Raw genomic sequence first — 20,234 nt, 5'->3', positions numbered from 1 at the left:
ACAGTTTGACTTTATGATCATGTGTCAGCAAAGCACTCTGGTGAAGAACACAATCATGTCAGCTTCCTTGCCCTTCAACCTGCTCCTCCGGCTCCACTATGTACCACGCGCGCGGGGAACCACGTTTATTCTGCAGTGAGTCGGCGCTGTTGAATTTATATTATCGATAGTACCATCGGATTTTTTACTATCGATAGCGCTATCGATAGTATTTTTCACCATCGATAGTTCGATAGTGACTCAGCTATCGATAGTATCGATAGTACCATCGATAGTTCTGCATCACTACAAACAAGACGATGTATGCAGCTCTTTGCTGGCTGCTTCGCATTATATCGATTCCCACATTGCGTGGGATCTGCCAATTTTTTTCATTAAGTAGCCTATATATAAAGAGTCCGCATTAAAAAAAAGGTGGTGCATATTTCATTTTTTTTCTCCCCACAATATGTCTAATAAATATCTCTAGCTAACAACACACATGCCTCGGTGGCGTTGTTGGAAGCCGCATGCACACACACAAAGAAACACAGCAGTGACGGTATACAAGCAGCTTTTCTTTATATTGTTCACGCTGTCTTGGCTAGGAAGATTGAATGTATTTGTTCTAGATTATTGACCTAGGCAAATTATCAATTAAAGAGGTGGCGGCATTCGCGTCTAAATAAAGCCGTCAATATGCAGATGCTATCTTTGTAGGGGAACGTTTTCTAACACCAACGGTTATGTCAGCGCAGGACACGACACCGAATCCTTTGAAGAACTGCAAAGGCATCTGAAAGAAAAGCAACACAACGTCAATTTACTACAAAAATCACGAATGCAATTATACAAGAACTTACGATCACAGCCTAGGAGAAACCTTAATACGTCTCAGCTACATGGTATCCTGATGTTCGTACAAGCAAGGATAAGCGATGCCGATAACATTGCTGACAACTACGGCGGCAAAACACATTAACATGTTGTTTTAGGCCCATCGCGAGCTTTCTTTTAGAGAAAGAAAACATTCACGAAAATTGCTTAGAAAACATTCTAACTGTAGGACATCTCAGCTCCGTAGACGCTATATTTCTCGCAGAGTCGTGTATCGCTTGCTGTGTAATAAGAACGCTTCAAGAGAGAGTGGCATTGCAGGAATCGCACCTTTGTGTTATCTGTGCGCACAAACTGTGCGGTACGGACAGAATGCATGACCGCCATCTTGGCTGCGTGGAGAGGAAGCCTCATGCCCGAACAATTTCGGGGACCGGCTCCAAACGGCAGGTACGCATAACGATGTATCTGGCTGGCATTTTCTCCAATGAACCTGAGTATGAGAGTAAAAAAAAATGTTTATTTGGTAATACATTTTTCCCGGGATATTCTACGTATTCGATTCAAAAATCCAAATTAACCCGTGCCCTAGTGCACGTCGTGTCAAATCAATGATCTTAAAAACAACTTTACTTTTCATTGAAAACTTTTTTTCGATATGTTAATAGAGGCAAACGTTATTGTAGTGAATTTTTGGAGGACTGAGAAAAATGGCAGATCAAGTCTGAATTGCTGAGAGTCAATTCGGCCTCTTTAGCATCTCCAAATGATAGCGATCCTCTTAAAAGGACATCGTTTAGTATTCGTTTCAATAAAGAATACCACAAAATAAGCATCAAAACCACATGCTTAATGATAAGGCACCTGTGAACAATGGGAACACCTTCCCACGCGTTCCCGGTATAGATTTGGTTCCAGCTGCTTTGCACTTCACACGAGGGCTTCCAATGACGTCAGACGGCCCTGCCTTTTCCCCGAGTGTGTTTCCGGCTTTCATAAAAACGCCAGGCCTGCGCTGAAACCGCAGCACAGTCACAGCGAAAGCTGAAAGAGCGGCGTTGTAAGCTCTCTTGGGGCTACAATACAAGTACACTAGAAAGGTACCCACTACGCCATAAATCACAATTTTTGTGAAGTTAGGAAGCACCTACTAAGCCATTATTCGTCATTCTGCGGAGAAGCGAAGCACCAGCTACACGTCTGTAAGGCATTATGTGCACTTTGTTGACGCGACGACTGATGACGATGAAGAATTATGGCTCAACCCTTTGTAATGGGTTGGAAGCTTTAAACGGCCCCCAGTTATGTAATTTGCACTGGGTGACGCCCGCTCGCTATTTCTCTCTCCCATCATGCTGTACAACATACGTTGACGTGGGAGAGAGACGGGAGGGGGGGGCGAAGAACTTTACTGAGACCCCGAGGAAATGGATCATGCGCTTATGGGCTTCCTTGGCAACCAATACAAGTGCACTTGCGAGGAACCCACTACGCTATAAATCATTGTAATTTTACTGAGACACCGAGGAAATGGATCATGCGCTTATGGGCTTCCTTGGCAACCAATACAAGTGCACTTGCGAGGAACCCACTACGCTCTGAATAATTATAATTTTTGAGAAGTAGGGCAGCAGGCACGGTGCCATTTTTCGTCATTTTACGGAGAGCCGTGGTACCTGCTAAACGCATGTAAGGCATTATGCGCACTTTGTTGATGCTGTGCCTGATGACGACGAAGAATTATGGCAGAGCTCTTTGTAATGGGTTGGAAGCATTTCACAACCTACTCGTTGCGCAATTCGCATTGTGTGACGCCTGGTTACAGAATTCGCGTTGTGCTACGCTTGGTGCTTATTTTACTCTTCTACCACGCTATATTACATATGCTAATGTGGTTCCTTCCCGACATGAAGCCTGTATAGGACCTGTTTGCAAAGCAGTTTCAAGCACCGGCATGGCTCAGAGGTTGAATACCGGGCTCCCACGCTGAGGGCCCGGGTTCGAACCCCGTTCCATCCTGGAATTTTTTTTAGTTTTTTTTCTTATTTCGAGCGATACTGGTTACGGACACCGGCGGCGGCGGCGGCGGCGGACAACTACGGCGCCAAAAACGGCCGGTGAAATGATCTCATAACAGCTTTCGCTGTAATATAAAAGGAAGACCGACCTAGCAACTCATTCAGTTGATTCTAAGCAGGGGCGTAGCCAGAAATTTTTTTCGGGGGGGGGGTTCAACCATACGTTATGTATGTTCGTGCGTGCGTTTGTATGTGTGCGTGCCTATATACGCAAGCAAAACTGAGAAATTTCGGGGGGGTTTGAACCCCCCCAACCCCCCCCTTGGCTACGCCCCTGATTCTAAGACTGCCATAGATAGATCACGGAAATTAAGGACACCAGAACAAGGTGAATACAATGCTCCACGAAAGGAACAAATTCGTCTTGCTGAAAATGGTCGCGGAACCAATCACGGTCTACCACTCCGAACACAAAGTGATTCTCACTACCATTACTGTAATGTAATCATAAAAAAGTCAGTTTCGCCGCAAAGGGCGAAGCAATGAATGCGATAGCAAGAAACTAATGCTATACGAAGTGAGGCTCGCCAATGGATACTCTCAGTTTGAACAGCGCTCCTGTTGCAAAGGCGGCCGAAGCAGCGAAGGAAACTAGTGTGCTTCAAGTGTCGAGCTGTGACACTTGATAGTTCGCGATCATCTTCTGTTTGTTCGTTTAGCGGCGTCCCTTGAGCTCGAGTGACTTTCGTACGCTCCGTAACATGAGTGCGGACATCACGGTGAAAGCGTGAAAAATCCCTCTTCCCCTCAGCACGAGAAAACCGCGCGAGCAGACAGCGGAAGGGCAAGGCTCTCCCTGCGCAAACATAAGAAGAAGCGAGCGAGCTCGCCGACGCGCTCCTCGCGCCATCTCGCTGGTAATGAAGAAACGCTTATAAGCGCCTGCCGTCTCTGAGTCCGTCCAGGGCTAAAGGGTGTGTATATAACGCTAGAGGTGTGCGCCGACACTTATCGCTGCGCCGCCGCTGCCGACGTATCCTCTCGGCGCGATCGGCGCGCCATTTAAGTACGATTAAATTTTTTTCAGCAAGTCTAACTTTGTTTGGCGCCTTCTGCCACCAATAAAGGCTCGGTTCTTTAATTCTGCCCACTAGGTGTACGAAACACACCTCAAATGATTCGCCTGCCGCTTCAAGTTAAATCACTGGACCACAAAAAGTTGTTAAGTATTCCCAATAATGCGGAAAGGTAGTGTTGCATTCAAGATCAACGGGAATGTCAAGTAAATTTAGTGACAGCGCCAACGGTGGTTTTTGGCGAGGACTGTCGACATATTCTGGCTGACGATCTGCTCCCACAAACAAAATGTGTTACATGAGGCGGGATTTGAAGGGTAATATAAGGCGGCGGAGAGTAAAAATAAATATGTGAAAGCGAGTCGAGGAACAGCGGCAGTTCAAGGGGGAAGGGCGGGGTGTAGGAATGGAGGCGGGCGGGGTTAACCTATTGTAGAAGCTTGACTTTGATTCGATGCGGATGGAAGGAATTAATCGCTTATATTGCTCAGCAGTCTAAATAAGCCATAGCTGTTTACGGTATATATTTAGAAAAAGATCAGTTAAGAAACTGGAATATATGGAGGATAAGCCTTTAATGAAGAAAGAAAGAGAAAAGGACAATAGACTAAATGCACAACATATTGTAACAGAACAGAAAGGATCCCCAAGGGTGGCAGGTTCAGCAAGGTCGACAGTTGGACGATATGGTGATCACCATATAGTTCGTGTGAAGTAACGCACAGAACAGGACAATGCGGACAAAACACTAAAGTGTGGGTGCGGGTGTATAATGTCTTGTGTTTCCTCCGATTTGCCCTGCATTCCGGGCGATGCTCCACGCCAGGATATCAAACTGAGTTATCTTCTGCCTTTCCTTCGTCCGTTTCCTATCTCGGACTAAATTCAACTATCTAGATCTAGGTGCCGTTTTGTCACAACTGTGTTTGAAACAGGACATCACTAACGTAGCTTGCTGGGCGAGTTGGTTCATAATATTCTTAAGAGGAAACAACAACAACAACAAAAAAAAAAGCACGAAGACAGCGAAGGAGAGCAACACAAGCGCGCGCTGGACTTACAACTGAATGTTTATTGAAGAAAGTCCTCACACACATGAACCAGCAGCGCATGCGTAAATAGGCTATCTGACTGATCACGTTGCGCAAAATTTTACACAGCTAAGGCAGTTGAGAAGGGACGAACACGAGCGCTCGTACGTCTTCGTCCCTTCTCTTGTCATGTACGTGTCAAATTCTGCGCTACGTGATCAGTTATTCAATACCAACATGTCCAACTTCATACATCTTGTAGGCTACCTGAGACGTGTCACAGTTTCACAACTAATTACAAAGCCAAGAAACGTGTCAAAGTGGTACAAACAGCCCATTTCCACGAAATACCAAAATATCAACGTCCCGTGCACCCGCTATCTAGAAATGCGAATTGTTTATCTGCAAGGAAAACTGAGCGATCACTCGATCACAAAACACGTTGCCATGTTTTTTTTTTTATTTCGAAGGCTTCACAAATGTCACGTTCAATCTCATTATTCCTTTTCCAATGACACTCTGATTTGAAATCAGGGGCGCAGCCACAGCCTTTGCAGTGTAGAGGTAATTAGTTTCCACCAGTGCATGTGGGGAGTAGATTTCGGCGTCCACGCGATCTGTCATTCAGGCATCTCCTTCGGCCCGTCTGACCGATGTAGAGTTACTGTATATGCTACCTTTAGGTAGCAGAGTTGCGCATCTGTCTTCCAAACGCCGCTAGCAACCATGCATTGCGGAGAAGCTGATGCTCAGGCCAATTTTTGTATTTCTCGACGCCGCCGCTGTAGCGAACTGAACTAACACTTGCCATCGATAGTCAATGTTTATCGCCGTTTTTCGACACGCCAGTCGTGTTAATCAGCGACACGGTAGGGATGTCGCCTGCAGAAACGGAGTGCGACTTCACCGCATAGCTCTGGTTGCCAGCCAGACCTATGCGCAACTCTGCTACCTAAAGGTAGCATATACAGTAACTCTAGACCGATGTAGACGCGGCCGCATGACAAGGGAATTCGGTACTCCACTGAAATTTAACCTCTGCAGTCTGCACTGCAAAGGCTGTGGCTGCGCCCCTGATTTCAAATCAGTGATTGTCATTGGCAAAGGAAGAAATAAGATTGAACGTGAAATTTGTGAAGCCAAATATAAACATTTAGTTGTAAGTCCATGCACTTATTGTCCTGTCTGGTTGTTATCCTTTTGTTGTCTTGTGCTGGTTCCCTCTTAAGGACATCACTAAATATCATCAAGATTATCGTCAATCGGCCGCATTACAACCCCCGCCCCCCCTCCTCTCCCGCTATTTTGCCATCATGCACAGGCACGTGCGGAAGGTCTTCACCATCGCGCGAACTGAACGAAAGAAGTGTTACACCTTTCGCGCCCACAAATTCTACAGACAGAGCCTTCTTTCACCCCGTAGAATTCAGATTTCAGGTAGATAATTTCGAATAGGTTAAGAGCCACACTTAACTACGTGTAGCCATCGCGGCACGTACCCTGCTCTGATGCTGACCCAACAGACGCGTGTTCGATCCTACCCGCGGTGCTCGCACTTTGACGGACGCTAAATGCAAGAGGCCCGTGTATGCATGCGATGCCAACAGTGCACGTCAAAGAACCCCAGGTGGTCGAAACTTCAGGAGCACTGTGGCTTGCCTCGATCATGTACATATCGTGGTCTCGGTACGTAAAACGCCAGAAACTACTGCTACACACTGTACGTGACTTGAGATAAATCCATATTGAACGGCGCAAAAAACGAGACACAAAGAAGAGACTGCACAACACGAGCGCTGACTGCAACTAAATGCTTTATTCAAGCACAAAGAAAAGAAAAAGAAAAGAAGGAAACAGAAATGCGCGCGCACCCTAAGCACATGACAAGAGATTGCAAGCATACAGCAAATTTAAGTATTGTCCAAGTAAGCCATCTCACAATCGAGCAACGCAATCGATGGAGTGCTGACACACGTGTCACCATTTTTGCTGATAGCAAAAGCTTCAGCTATCTCTCTGATTCGCGCCTCATTGTGTCCAAAAACTTTTCTGCCCTAACCAAATCTTGTGTCCACAAAATGTCCTCTAGCCTCTTATCTCAAGTTCAGCGTCTGAAACACGCGGCCTTCCCTCTTGACGCCATTGTTTCTGTGTCATTAAAAATTATGAACAAAGTTAGAAATAGAAAGGGTCCAGCAAAACCGCTAGATGACAAACGGGGAAAGGGTAACGAACTGGCGGCGATCCCGTATATTCATGGCCTTTCTCACCGTATTAAAAAGATTGCACACAAGTTTAATATTGACGTCCACTTTTCCGCTAAGAATAAGCTGAATACCCTGTGTGCCAGAATTGATAAATTGTCCTCAGCTGCGAGTGGGCACAGTATCAAGAATCAAGAAAATTTATTTCCGACATAAAGTTGGGGGTCACCCCAGGCGAAAAGCGGCGAAATGCAGCTTGAAGGTGCCTGGGGGCCCATACACAAGGCAGCGTACACATACATTTCTAGGCAACATAGGGTACTTAATGAAGAAAGGATATTTAAAGTAGTAAAAAAACAACTAAGGACATAGAATACTGGTAAACGTAAGACATACATATATACACTGTATACACGTGCATACACAAACGGAAAGGTAAGTATACTAAAAATGACGTCGGATCATGATACGTACATTTAAAACGTGCTTGCTGTAAGCAGATTTATATCGAAACATTTTTTCCGCACAATTGTTTCAAAAATATATCCAGTTAACAAAACGGCCGGAAGCGCACCAGGAGAGTGGCATGTAAATCATACCGTACATGACATGCATAACATGATTCGCATGTTAAGACCTCTCATTTATGTTCGTCATACAGTCACATCGCGCCATACCAATTTTGGTGTATATCAAACGAGCGAAATGGCTGCGAGTGCACCATAAGGATAGCATGTGAATCATGCCATACTTGACATGCATATCATGGTTTTTCATGTTACCACCTGTCATGTTCATCATACAGTCACATCGCGCAATACCAGTTTTGGTGTATATCAAGCTAGCGAAACGGCCGCGAATGCACCATCAGCGTGGCATGTAAATCATGACATACATGACATGGATGTCATGGTTTTCATGTTACCACCTGTTATTCATGCTCTTCATACAGTCACATCGTGCGGTACCAATTTTGGCGCATATCAATTTAGCGAAACGGCCACGAGTGCGCCATGAGCATGGCATGTAAATCATGTCGTACATGTCATGCATGTCATGCATGTCATGATTTTCATGTTAACACCTTTCATTTACGTTCGTCATACAGTCGCTTCGCGCAATACCAATTTTGGTGTATATCAAGCTAGCGAAACGGTCGCGAATGCACCATGAGCGCGGCATGTAAAGCATGACATACATGACATCATGTCACGGTTTTCATGTAACCACCTATTATTCATGTTCGTCATACAGTCGCGTCGCGCAATACCAATTTTGGTATATATCAAGCTAGGAAAACGGCCACGAATGTATCAAGAGTGTGGCTTGCAAATCATGTCGTACATGACCTGCATGTCATGATTTCCATGTTACCACCTCTCATCTACGTTCGTCATGCAGTCGCGTCGCGCAATACCAATTTTGGTGAATATCAAGCAAGCGAAACGGCCACGAGTGCGCCATGAGCGTGGCATGTAAATCATGTCGTACATGTCATGCATGTCATGATTTTCATGTTACCACGTCTCATTTACGTTCGTCATACAGTCGCTGCGCGCAATACCAATTTTGGTGTACATCAAGCTAGCGATTGATTGATTGATCAATCAATCAATCAATCAATCAATCAATCAATCAATCAATCAATCAATCAATCAATCAATCAATCAATCAATCAATAAATAAATAAATAAATCAGTCAGTTTTATTGTGTAACATACATATAATGACTGGTTATTATTATACAGGTAGGACCCCACAGCCCAGTGAAAGGCAGTTGCAGTTGTAGTGTACTCAATTCCGATGTCGTGCGGTAAAGTGTACGTGGGGCAAACGGGGCGCTGCCTCAACATTCGCCTGCGCGAGCATCTCCCCATTAGGGAGGGCAAAGGTTCGTCGCAGCGCCCCCCCCCCCACTCTACTAAGTCAATGTATGGGGCAGATTTTGCGCCCCCCCCCCCTCTTGGGTGACTAGAAGGGTCAATGTACCGGGCAGATTTTGCGCCCCCCCCATCTTAGGTGACAAGGGGGGCCCCCCCCCCCCCCTGTGCGCACGCCTATGATCATAGCTCTCTCAAGTGTGCGCCGTATTCGCATTTGGCCGCCCACTGTGCCGCTTGTGGCTGCTCACCGGAGTTCTGCCGCACGACCACTGTTTTTGGACACAATGAGGCGCGAATCAGAGAGATAGCTGAAGCTTTTGCTATCAGCAAAAATGGTGACACGTGTGTCAGCACTATCACATGACAACGCAAGACGCAGCTTCCTCACTCCAATGTCCTCCCCGGTGGCTAAGTCTATACTGACGCTGCTTGATTTTCTCTCTCCTGTTCTGGCACAATGGCGTTAACAGCTCAGCCGACCAGTTTCAAGAACATTAGGAAACAGGCAACAGTATTTCAATGGAATGCCTGCAGCCTCCGCTGTCGTCTCTCCGACTTCAGACAGTTTGTATATAAGCACCGCTTTCCGGTGATCGCCATCTCAGAGTCCCGAGTGCGCACCGGCATTCGTCTTTCAGGATACACCATCACAGTTTCTTCGACGGGAATGGATACCAGCAGAGTTCTCTTGGCTGTTCGTAATGATTTAACTTTCAATGTTCACCACATATCAGCCGATGCATCCAATGAATACGCTGCAGTGACAGTGAAGTGGGACACTTTGGCCTTTACGGTGATTGCGGCATACATACCACCTCGTGCTACATTCGATGTGGACAGGCTGCAGGACATAATAGATGGCACACCTGGACCTCACATACTAACCGGGGACTTCAACGCGCATCACCCTGCCTGGGGCGGTCGAAAGACTTCAGTCCGCGGTAGACGCCTTTTTCATATCGCACATCGAAACAACCTGGCGATTCTTAACGATGGACAGCCAACCTTCTTCAAGAATGACCGGTGCAGCGCCCTAGATGTCACCATGATCTCCGCGCACCTCATGTCCACGGCAACCTGGTTTGCTGACATCGAAAGTCATGGTAGTGACCACGTGCCAACCTACATCTCCTTGGGCTGTCCTAAGCAGTACACGCAACGGAGGGTGGTTCGTTGCACTAACTGGGAGTTATACAACGCTACAATCGAAGATTCAGACCCATCTGGAATGACGTATGAGGAGTTTGTGGCTGTGCTCAATCAAGCAAAACAAAGTAGCACCAAACGCCTAGAACCACCTCGAACTCATTCAACGGTTGACGTTGAGTATGAGAGGCTCCGGGCCATTCGCCGCCGATCTGAAAGACGTGCTCGTAGGACATTGTCTGCAGATGATATTCGCGATGCCAGGCGAATGCAAAAACAAATCCAACGTCACCTGGATAAGCTAGATAGGAGGCAATGGCGGGCCTTCTGTTCTAAACTGGACCCAAGAAAGCCGCTGTCAAGAATATGGGGTATCGTCCGCAGCCTAAAAACCACACCGACTCAACTACATCCCTTCAGTTCAGTTGCTTTATCTCGTAACAGCAGCGAGTTGGACGTGGCGGAGGCTTTCTGCTCTAAGATAACTGCAGTAGTGGCGCAAGCAACCTTGCCTCGTGTAGCACAAGAGGTTTTAGCGATGACGAGCACCACGGAGGCGGATGAACCTTTTTCGATCATGGAACTGCTTGGAGCATTGGCACTGGTGAACAAGGCGTCATCTCCCGGACCTGACTGCGTTAGCTACGCTGAGTTAACGCATTTAGGCGACAAGGCGAAGATGCACCTTCTTGCCATATTCAATGCCAGCTGGGAGAGTGGGCGTCTTGAACCTTGCTGGAAACGAGCTCGTGTCATTCCTATTCTCAAGCCTGGCAAGTCTCCAACGGACCTTAACTCCTATCGTCCCATTGCTCTTCTCAGTTGCGTAGGAAAGCTTATGGAGAAGATGGTATTGATGCGCCTGGACTGGTTGCTGATGAACAAGAATGCATACCCTCCACAAATGTCAGGGTTTCGAAAGGGCCGCAGTAGCATCGACAATGTGATTCGTCTCATTAACTGCGTAAAACTCAACAAAGCTACGGGCAACATCACTATCGGCGTATTCCTCGACATCAAGGGAGCGTTCGATAACGTGACTCACGAGTCCATCCTATACGCCCTTAAGTCTGTCGGAGTTGGCGGTCGTATGTACCGCTGGATCTTGGCCTACCTCACTGATCGGTCAGTCTACATGTCCACAAGAGAAGGTGACACAGCCCCGCACACAGTGCATCGAGGAGTTCCCCAGGGCGGTGTTCTAAGTCCAACCTTATTCAACATCTCTCTCATTGGACTGGAGAAGTGTATCCCTGCATCGGTCGAAATCTCTCTCTATGCAGATGACATTTGTATATGGAGCAGTGGTCGCAACAGACGTGTCCTACGAGCAAGACTACAAAAAGCTCTCAATTCAATCGAAAAATTCTTACTCGGGCGAGGTCTAATGATGTCACCAGAAAAATGCGCCGCCGTTGCTTTTACGAGGCGTGATGTTTCGCGCTATACGTTAAAGGTAGCGAATTCTCCCATTCGGTATGTGCAAAGTCACAAGTTTCTGGGAGTGACAATCGACAGGCTAATGACATGGACGCCCCAAGTTCGAATACTAAAGGAAAAAGTTGTATCATATGCGAGCATCTTCCGCATGTTATCAAGCAACGCCGGGGGCTGCTCCGTAAGTGCCCTGCTGCGAATGTATACGGCTCTCTGTGAAGGTCTTCTAAGATACAGCCTTCCTGCATTACATGGCATTTCACAAACCAACATACAAGCGCTGACTGGAGCTCAAGCGAAAGCCCTGAGAGTGTGCCTTGGCCTACCAAAAAACACATCAAGTATTGGAACCCTTGCCGAAAGCAGACGCCTATCAGCTGCAGTGCTTCTGCAGCAGGAGTTTCTTCGAGTTCACTTGCGTTATGCCACCAGAATGCCGGGTCATCCGCTTGCTTCAGACAGCAGTCTTGTGGTGCGGAGCTTGCTTCCGCTGCATTATGAAAGCGCATCAATGCCTACAGAGCCATCGTGGAAAGTTCCTTCGTGGTCAATAATCACTTTTGTGCCTGGGTTCAAGAACAAGAGACGTACACCCGGACCAGCACTAACATATTTCACCCTACAGCACGTGGAAAATAATTACAGGGCTCACCGTCATATTTACACTGATGGCTCTGTTACACCTACATCGTCTGCAATTGGTGTCTGGATTCCATCTGCCAATGTCACCATCTCTGCCACTCTTAGTCACCGCACTTCATCTACAGCGACTGAACTGGCTGCACTACGGGCTGCATTTAATTACATTGTAGATCAGACAGCTGAGTCTTGGGTCATCTTCACCGACTCAAGAGCGGCGCTGCAGTCTCTGAAGTCCCCAAGCACGCAAGACCAACTCGTCATGGACATCAAATATCTATGCAACAAAGCCTGTGACCTCCATCACCGCATTGCTCTGCAGTGGATACCTGCCCACTGTGGAATACAAGGCAACGTCCATGCTGATGACGCTGCCAAAGCTGGACATGACGCCTCGAGAGAAATCATCAAGATACCTTTCTCGAGAAAAGATGCCGCGACAATCGTATCGGCACACGCTTGGCGGCTCCAGCGATCCCTCTGGACAGATGCTAATCACCAGTATGGACCACTTTACAAGATTGACCCATCGTGTAACTTTGATATGCCGCGAGACCTAAACAGGCAAGATGAAACATGCTTGCACCGCATCAGACTGAACGTCGCATACACCAACTACTTCAGGAGCAAGATTAAGCTGTCGGACTCACCAATGTGCGTCCAATGCAACGTCCAAGAAGATTTACATCATGTTCTTTGTGAATGCAAGCGATACGCATCAGAGAGACAGTCTCTGAAGGCAGCCTTGCATCTTCAACGGGGATCGTGCTTAGAGTTGCGACATGTTCTGGGCCCATGGCAAAGCAGCACCTGTGCGCTACGTGCCACGAAAGCGCTGTTGAATTTCTTGCGGGCCACGAGCCTGAACCAAACTTTGTAAACTTGTGTGACTGTATGTGTTATGTGGTTATCACTGTATATATCATAATCGTCACCCAGCACCTGGAGTAGCATGTCAGGCGAACAGCCAGGCAAACATCTCCAGCTTCATTAAAAGGTTTATCTATCTATCTATCTATCTATCTATCCATCGATTGCGTTGCTCCATTGTGAGATGGCTTACTTGGACAATACTTAAATTTGCTGTATGCTTGCAATCTCTTGTCATGTGTTTAGGGTGCGCGCGCATTTCTGTTTCCTTCTTTTCTTTTTCTTTTCTTTGTGCTTGAATAAAGCATTTAGTTGCAGTCAGCTCTCGTGTTGTGCAGTCTGTTCATTGTGTCTCGTTTTTTGCGCTGTTCAATATGAACCCCAACCAACTAGCCCAACTCTCCCTTTTGCTGAGATAAGTCCCCTTCTTTTTTTTATTTTCAATATCTAGGCTGAAAAACAAAACATTTACGAAACGTTTTCCAGTTCTCTGACTTTCAATACATCTCTCTGTGCGGTTTTCTCAGCCCTTAGTGTTAAAAGTCCAGAATTTCAGTCAGTTTGGCAAAGATGATGCAGTGAAATATAGGTTTTAGGACTTGTGGTTTCGGTTTCCACGCCGCCGGCGCCGCCGCCGCCGACGAAAAGTGGCCGTGCGCCGCCGCCGACGACGCCGCCGCCGCCGACTCGGAACGACCACCACGCCGCCGCCGATCGAAACCGCCACGGCGCACACCTCTATATAACGCTCGCCGTTAGCTACGTAGAGGATCTGCGTTTCGTGGCGTAGTGGCTAGCGCCACTCGCTGCGGAGCAAGAGCTCCCTGGTTCAATTCCGCGCTTCAGAAGCATTTTTCTGAGTTATTTTTCTTTGGGGCTTTTATATATATATATATATATATATATATATATATATATATATATATATATATATATATATACATACTTATACATATAGACCAGAACACAGCGAATTCCATGCGCATCGCCATATTTGCATCGCGCGTCGCGCCATCTATCGCACACGCGACGAAACAACATGCGCGGGCTGCCACGCCAGCAGACGCTACACAGCGCAAACGTGAAACTCAGCCCGTCGGAGAGCGTGTTTCGCGTCTTTTTTAGCCTGAAAATTTTCGCTGATTTTATTGGAACATCACGAACATCTTGCTCATGCAAGTCCACAATGTATACAGTACGTGCTGAGTGGGCTGCGGAAGCAACCTCGTCAGATACGTGCGCTGTTACATTGGTAAAAAAAGACGTTCTCGCACTAGTACGCGTGAATCGTAATTGCAGTGCAGCTCGCGAAAGAGTGAAACGATGTTTTGTGGCCCCATATTACAAGTTGTGCACAAAGTTTTGTGAAAGCTCATCATTTCAGCATGCATCGCGTAATAATTAGAGTACGCTTTACGAGTAGTTTCGCGGAACGTAATTTTTGTTTCACGAGCGCTCTTACAATAATGCGTCTTGCTCACAAAAGCGTGCTATCAGAGAGTATAACCTGAAGTATCGTTCAGCGATCCCTATTGGAAGCTACCTGCGCGATTTTATTCTTCTAACGATGGTGCGTTACAAGCGAAACTGTGCTACTCATATAGTTAAGCCGGTTAGCTACGCCTGCGACGTGAAGGACACTGGCGCGAGTACTGTTTACTTACGTGCCAATATATGTATTATGTGCAGCTGGGTGCCTTGTGTCCAAATAAATTTGGGGACATCAAACACTGAAATGAAAACACGAAATTCTGGCCAGCTGTTGAGGAGCACCGTGCCATTTATTACCTTTTGAAGACGAAATCTCGAAGGCGTAGATGCCACCAAAAGCACTAAAGCTTAATACTACGTCGAAAGTGGCAAAGCATGCTGATTGCTTGTGCTTGAAAGCACTACCTTGCACTAGATTTTCGTCAAAGGAAACGCTCAAAGGTATGAAGTGCACCCCCACACAAAGCCCGCGTCTGCCTTCAACCCAGCTGCGTGTCACGCAAATTACGTTCGCAAAATGAAATAGGTGGGCATCACACTGCAGAATACGCGCAGTTAGTGTACTTACTCGCGCATTTTCACTCGGCTCCTAGTTTTTCTGCTTGAACCACAGTTATCCACTCGCGGCGAAGCTGAAAACACCGCACCGGCACTATTTCCGTGGCGCCTCGTAATCGTCGCAGACAACGCTAATATCCTCTTGTTGCGCTGCTTGTTTTGACATCCAAAGACGACGCAATAGTGCCCAGATCAGCTCTTATACGCTGAAGCGTCGTGAACGGGTACTTTTTCGCACTTTAGGGCCTCAGAACTGCAGCTTGCCCTGTTTACTTGGTGCAGCCCGCGCGCGCCTTGGCAGCCCCGGTCAGCCCGGCGTCTGGATGCGAGAGTATCCGCTCGGCTCGCCAGCAGCCTGGGTGCGAGACAGGCGTGCTCTGGTGTATAGGCGATGCGCAAAGCGCCGACGACGCCATCTTCCGCCATGGCTCGGAAGCGCTCGCGGGGCCCGGCGAGCAGTGTTCCCGCGAGCGTCTATACGCGAGTGCACGGATGGATGTGTTTTGCATCGTGATTTAACGATTCTGGCGGGCCTCAGCGATGTCTAAAAATACCTGCTAAGTTGTTGTCGGCTGCTCAAACACACACGAAAAATCGCCAGGAACGCACATCTACAGGTTTCCGGTGCTATTTCATGAGCGAAAGCGACGGCGGCGGTGGATTGCGGCTGTACGACGTAGAAGCTAAGCAATCGCGCTTTGTTTACGACAGTGTTAGAACGATTACCGTGTTTTTATTTCTTCTTTTTTGTCGCAACGTTTTCAGCGAAAGCTACTACGTTTACGCTTGGTCGCCTCGCCTGCATTGTAGACACTGCAATTCACATGAGGTTGTTATTACTGATAAGACGCGATACCTTGGCTCACTTGAAAAACGAATGGCGCGAAGCGCAATGCGAGAGAATGTAGGGCAGGTGACGGCTCCTTTAAAAAAGCGCCGTGGAATCACACGTGTGCTGTACGAAATCGGCTGCATTCTACCTATTGATGGCACTGGAATGCGATCATCGGTGCAGAATGTTCGCTGTGCGCTTCTGCACCGATGATGACAAGCTTATCGTTTATTTTTTCACAAGTTTATCGTGCTGGTTTCAAAGTTTTACCAACGCTGACCCTTCACGTGGCCGACCCCGTGAAATCTATACGCCGGTGCGACAGCGCTCCCTCAAATTCTACTATATCAGCACATGGCACGTAAACGAAGCTACTGTGTCGAGAAAAAACATTGGTTCACGCGTCAACGCATGCAGGCGTTAGTGATCGGGACGTTATAAAGAAAGCGGTGTACTTACGATGAGCTCCACTTCGTAGGAGAAGCTTGTTGTCGATTGTCTGTGACAAACACTTGTCGCGTATGAGGACATTGTCGTCCCACACAGCTGTGACATCGAACACATGTCCACTATTATAAAGTGCGGCTCCTTTGCGCACACTGTTGCCGCAAAAGTAATTATCTGGGACGCGCACAACCGGCGAATCGCACGCGCGCAAATGAGGCGTCTGCTACGCGACCCGCGAGCGGTTCCAACGGCCGCCGCTACGCGGCTTTCAGTGGCGCCCCTATAGGCGCTGCGCATCGCGGATACGGTGCATGACGGCGGCGACGGTGACGGCGACGGCAAAATTCAGCCGAGACTGTCCATATAATTGCTATCGCAATAAAACATAGCCCCTCCCCTGCCCCCAATCAGCATGTGTGGTGTTTGACACAGCTTCGCTGGACATTGACGTTCGCAGGGCGGGATGGCGGCCAATTTTTTTGACGAAGTATGTTGGTAAGTTACACCCTAAAAGTAAAAGGTAACTTACGTCTAGTCATACTCAAAGCCGGGTAAATGAAAACATTCAAGTAAACGTGTTTTAAAATTCTGGCAGTAAACGGCAATGATGTCACACATTTTGTTAAGACTGAGACCAATGATAGCAACTTTTTCGCGCCAAAATACTGAATGAACAGCGTTTGAAATGTAATAAAAAGAGAACACTTGTGTTGTCAATAGTATTTAAGCTAGAAAGACCCCTGATACTATGCAAAAGCTACGCTGACAAAGTTGAAGTCCGATCCAGTGCTTCTCGCGCGAAAATAAGAACGGAAGTTGAACGAAAATAGTTCTTTAAAAAATCTGATTATTAACTTCTGCTAGAATAACCTAATTATTTCTTTTATCTTTCTATCCCTTTCAAATACATTCAGAGTATTGTGAGGACTCGCCACAAACCCTTAAAAAACTAATTGCGGCGTATCTATAGAAATTCTACAGATAATGAATCACCTTGTCAGCAGATAATACGTACACAGTTTGCACAATTTCTGCCAGTCCCAGTCGCCTCCATGCTACCAATTAAGATGTTTGCTTCTACATTACATTCTGCAGTACGTTTAATCTAATCAGATCAAAATACCACAAGCAGAGTAATCTGTTTGTACTCCATTGATGCTGCCTGGGATTTTACGTTAGGTCTCACGGAAGTAAATAACTATGAGCAGGACTACACAGCCATTGGTAAATTTCGAAACGTCGTCAGAGAGACAGAACTTGATAATAAAAAGTACATAATAATAATAATAATAATAATAATAATAATAATAATAATAATAATAATATTAATAATAATAATAATAATAATAAAAATAATAATAATAATAATAATAATAATAATTGTTGAAGTTCAACCTCCCAAAACCACGATATGATTATGAGGGACGCTGTAGTGTAGGGCTCCGGAAAATTTGACCACCTGGGGTTATTTAACATGCACTTAAATCTAAGTACACGTGCCTCCAGCATTTTCGCCTCCATCGAAAATGCGGCCGCCGCGGCCGGGGTTCGATCCCGCGACCTGGAGGGTCAGCAGTCGAGCACCATAACCACCAGACCATCACTGCGGGTGATAAAAAGAAGGCAAGTGCACGCACTTGGTAAATGATGAACACGCTTCGTGAACACTTGAGAAACGACAAATGAAGAGTTTAGAAAATTAGTCCAACACCAGCATTTTGAAAAGCAATCCCCGTGCATACACGAGAGTCGCTGCAAACGTAGTACCGCAATCCGCATGAACAGCCACCACTGTGTGTGCCTCAAAACGGCCCACTAACCAGCTCCACTCTTTGAAAACATATATAACTCGCATATTTCTGCCGACAAAGTCTGACACTGAAATCAACGTAATAGGAAAATCAACATGCAGCTGTAAATTTGGCGTGCCAAATAAAACGAGCAGGTGCATAATGTTTCAAAATTAGCATCTTCTCGCTAAGACAGCGTCCGGAATTTCCGTCTACAACCTGACAAAGGAATTCTGTGTTCTATTCTGCACAAAAAGCGAGCACAATGTCTCTACACTCAGGCATCCATAAACTTTATAGGATCAGTTTCATGGGAAGAAAACCACACGATGTATGCAGAAAACGTGACAGGGGTGGCAATAAGTATGTAGGTTGACTACAGAAATGGCGAACTCCTTTTCGAAGCTAGTTCACGTTCAAAATAGCGACGCAGGTGTGAACGTATCTTTGCCGACGTTTAACGGACGCCTGCATAAAAAGACAAAGCGAAGTGAAGGTTGGAAGAATAATCTCGCGGTAATCGATGCATCCCATAATCCATCTCAACAAGCTACACGTTCGACACGTCGAGCAGAAGAAGTGAAACCTATTTCACCGATATACACTTCGAACTGCGTAGTCTACTAGGAATGTGTGTGCACGTGATGAAATTTGATATTCACCTTTCTGGGCGAAACGTGTACGGTTCAGGGAAGTATTCAGGGTCGTGATGCATGGCGTACAAAGGCACTGCGACGACGCAGCCCTTTGGAACTTGGATACCGGTGTCTCCGAGCACATAGTCCTGGACCGTTTGCCGCTCGAGTCTGCAGATACGTAAAGACGACGCACGATTACTTCCTCGGACAAACTGCGCTGCTTCATTAAGGCTCACATCTTCAAATTTCACAGCAACGATCTTCGTAGGCCCAAGGTATCGTTTATATATTCTAAGGCCTCCAAATTTTAAATTCGAATTTTTACATCGCAAACATAGAAAAAGCCTGTAATGTAGCACTTTTAACGATCTGGGGGTTAGGGGAGGGGGGGGATATTTGACTAGTAGATTGTTCAGCGAGGCAATTACTAATTAATTAGTTATTGTATTATTTTAGTTACAGCTCATTAAACATTGTCTTGTTTCATACGCAAATATACCTTTCGTACCCAGAAATAAAAAAAAAATATCTTTATTGTTCTTGATGTAGAACTCTGGGCAGTTAGAGTGGAACAGCAGCATGAACAGCACGACGTTTTTAGTCAAGAGGTAGTGCATGCGATAACGTGAGACTTACCTTGAAGCTGGCGGGAACATCCTCAACGACTCCGATATTACTCCGTGCAGATACTCCAACTTCACAACAACTCCCAATACAGGACTTTCACCCTGGGAGATGTAAAGGAGAACACACGGGTTGTGCCTTTGAAAACATTTCTGGATAATTTAGAGTGGTCCTTTAAGAACAAGTACACAATCTAATATTTAACAAAAAAAATTCAGAAACGTAAGAGTAAATTTTCACTTTCTCCCAATCAGGCCTCTACCAATGTATTATCTGCGTGAAGAAAGAGTGTTTTCTAAGGTGTACGTTAATACACTTACGTGGGTTTTGACGCAGAGGTCGACCTCTTCTCTAAGTCTTTCCTGAACTTCAGGATTCAGGGCTAAGAGGTACAGCGTGAATGCGATTAAGGACAACGTGGTTCGTTGTCCCGCGATTGTCATGTGCATTGCGCCTGCGCGCGCCACTCGGCTGTGTATATATGTAGGAACACTTGTCTGAATAAAGCTTAGTTGCGAGTAGCGCCTGTCCTGTACATCAGTGTTCCTTCTTAGTCCTTGTCGATTTTCGCGCTAGCCAATTTTGAAGGTACGTACCACTATCACGTTGCTACGGCCAGTGCTTTGTTAACTCCGAGAGCGCGATCTAATGCCGTTAACTAAGCTTTTCTTAACTGGTTGACGATCGGTGAGCATTTGTTAACGTAGCGAGCATATGTGATTGTATTGTTTCAT

General features: G+C 46.4%; 1 protein-coding gene across 1 annotated transcript; it reads right to left on the bottom strand.

The window, feature by feature from the left end:
• Positions 1–425: 425 nt before the first annotated feature.
• Positions 426–19,949, bottom strand: LOC119393914 (cytochrome P450 3A19-like). The gene is made up of 5 exons (XM_037661107.2): positions 19,821–19,949; positions 19,513–19,604; positions 18,901–19,044; positions 1,147–1,309; positions 426–775 (listed from the first exon to the last, which is right to left on the bottom strand). The coding sequence occupies exons 1-5, from the start codon at positions 19,947–19,949 to the stop codon at positions 674–676; spliced, it is 630 nt and encodes a 209-aa protein (XP_037517035.1). The 3' UTR covers positions 426–673.
• Between the last annotated feature and the right edge of the window lie 285 nt (positions 19,950–20,234).

The sequence above is a fragment of the Rhipicephalus sanguineus genome, chromosome 5 (genome assembly GCF_013339695.2).
Source record: "Rhipicephalus sanguineus isolate Rsan-2018 chromosome 5, BIME_Rsan_1.4, whole genome shotgun sequence".
Taxonomy (NCBI): Eukaryota; Metazoa; Arthropoda; class Arachnida; order Ixodida; family Ixodidae; genus Rhipicephalus; species Rhipicephalus sanguineus.
The sequence above is the reverse complement of the archived record's forward strand: the minus strand, read 5'-3'. Positions and strand labels throughout refer to the sequence as shown.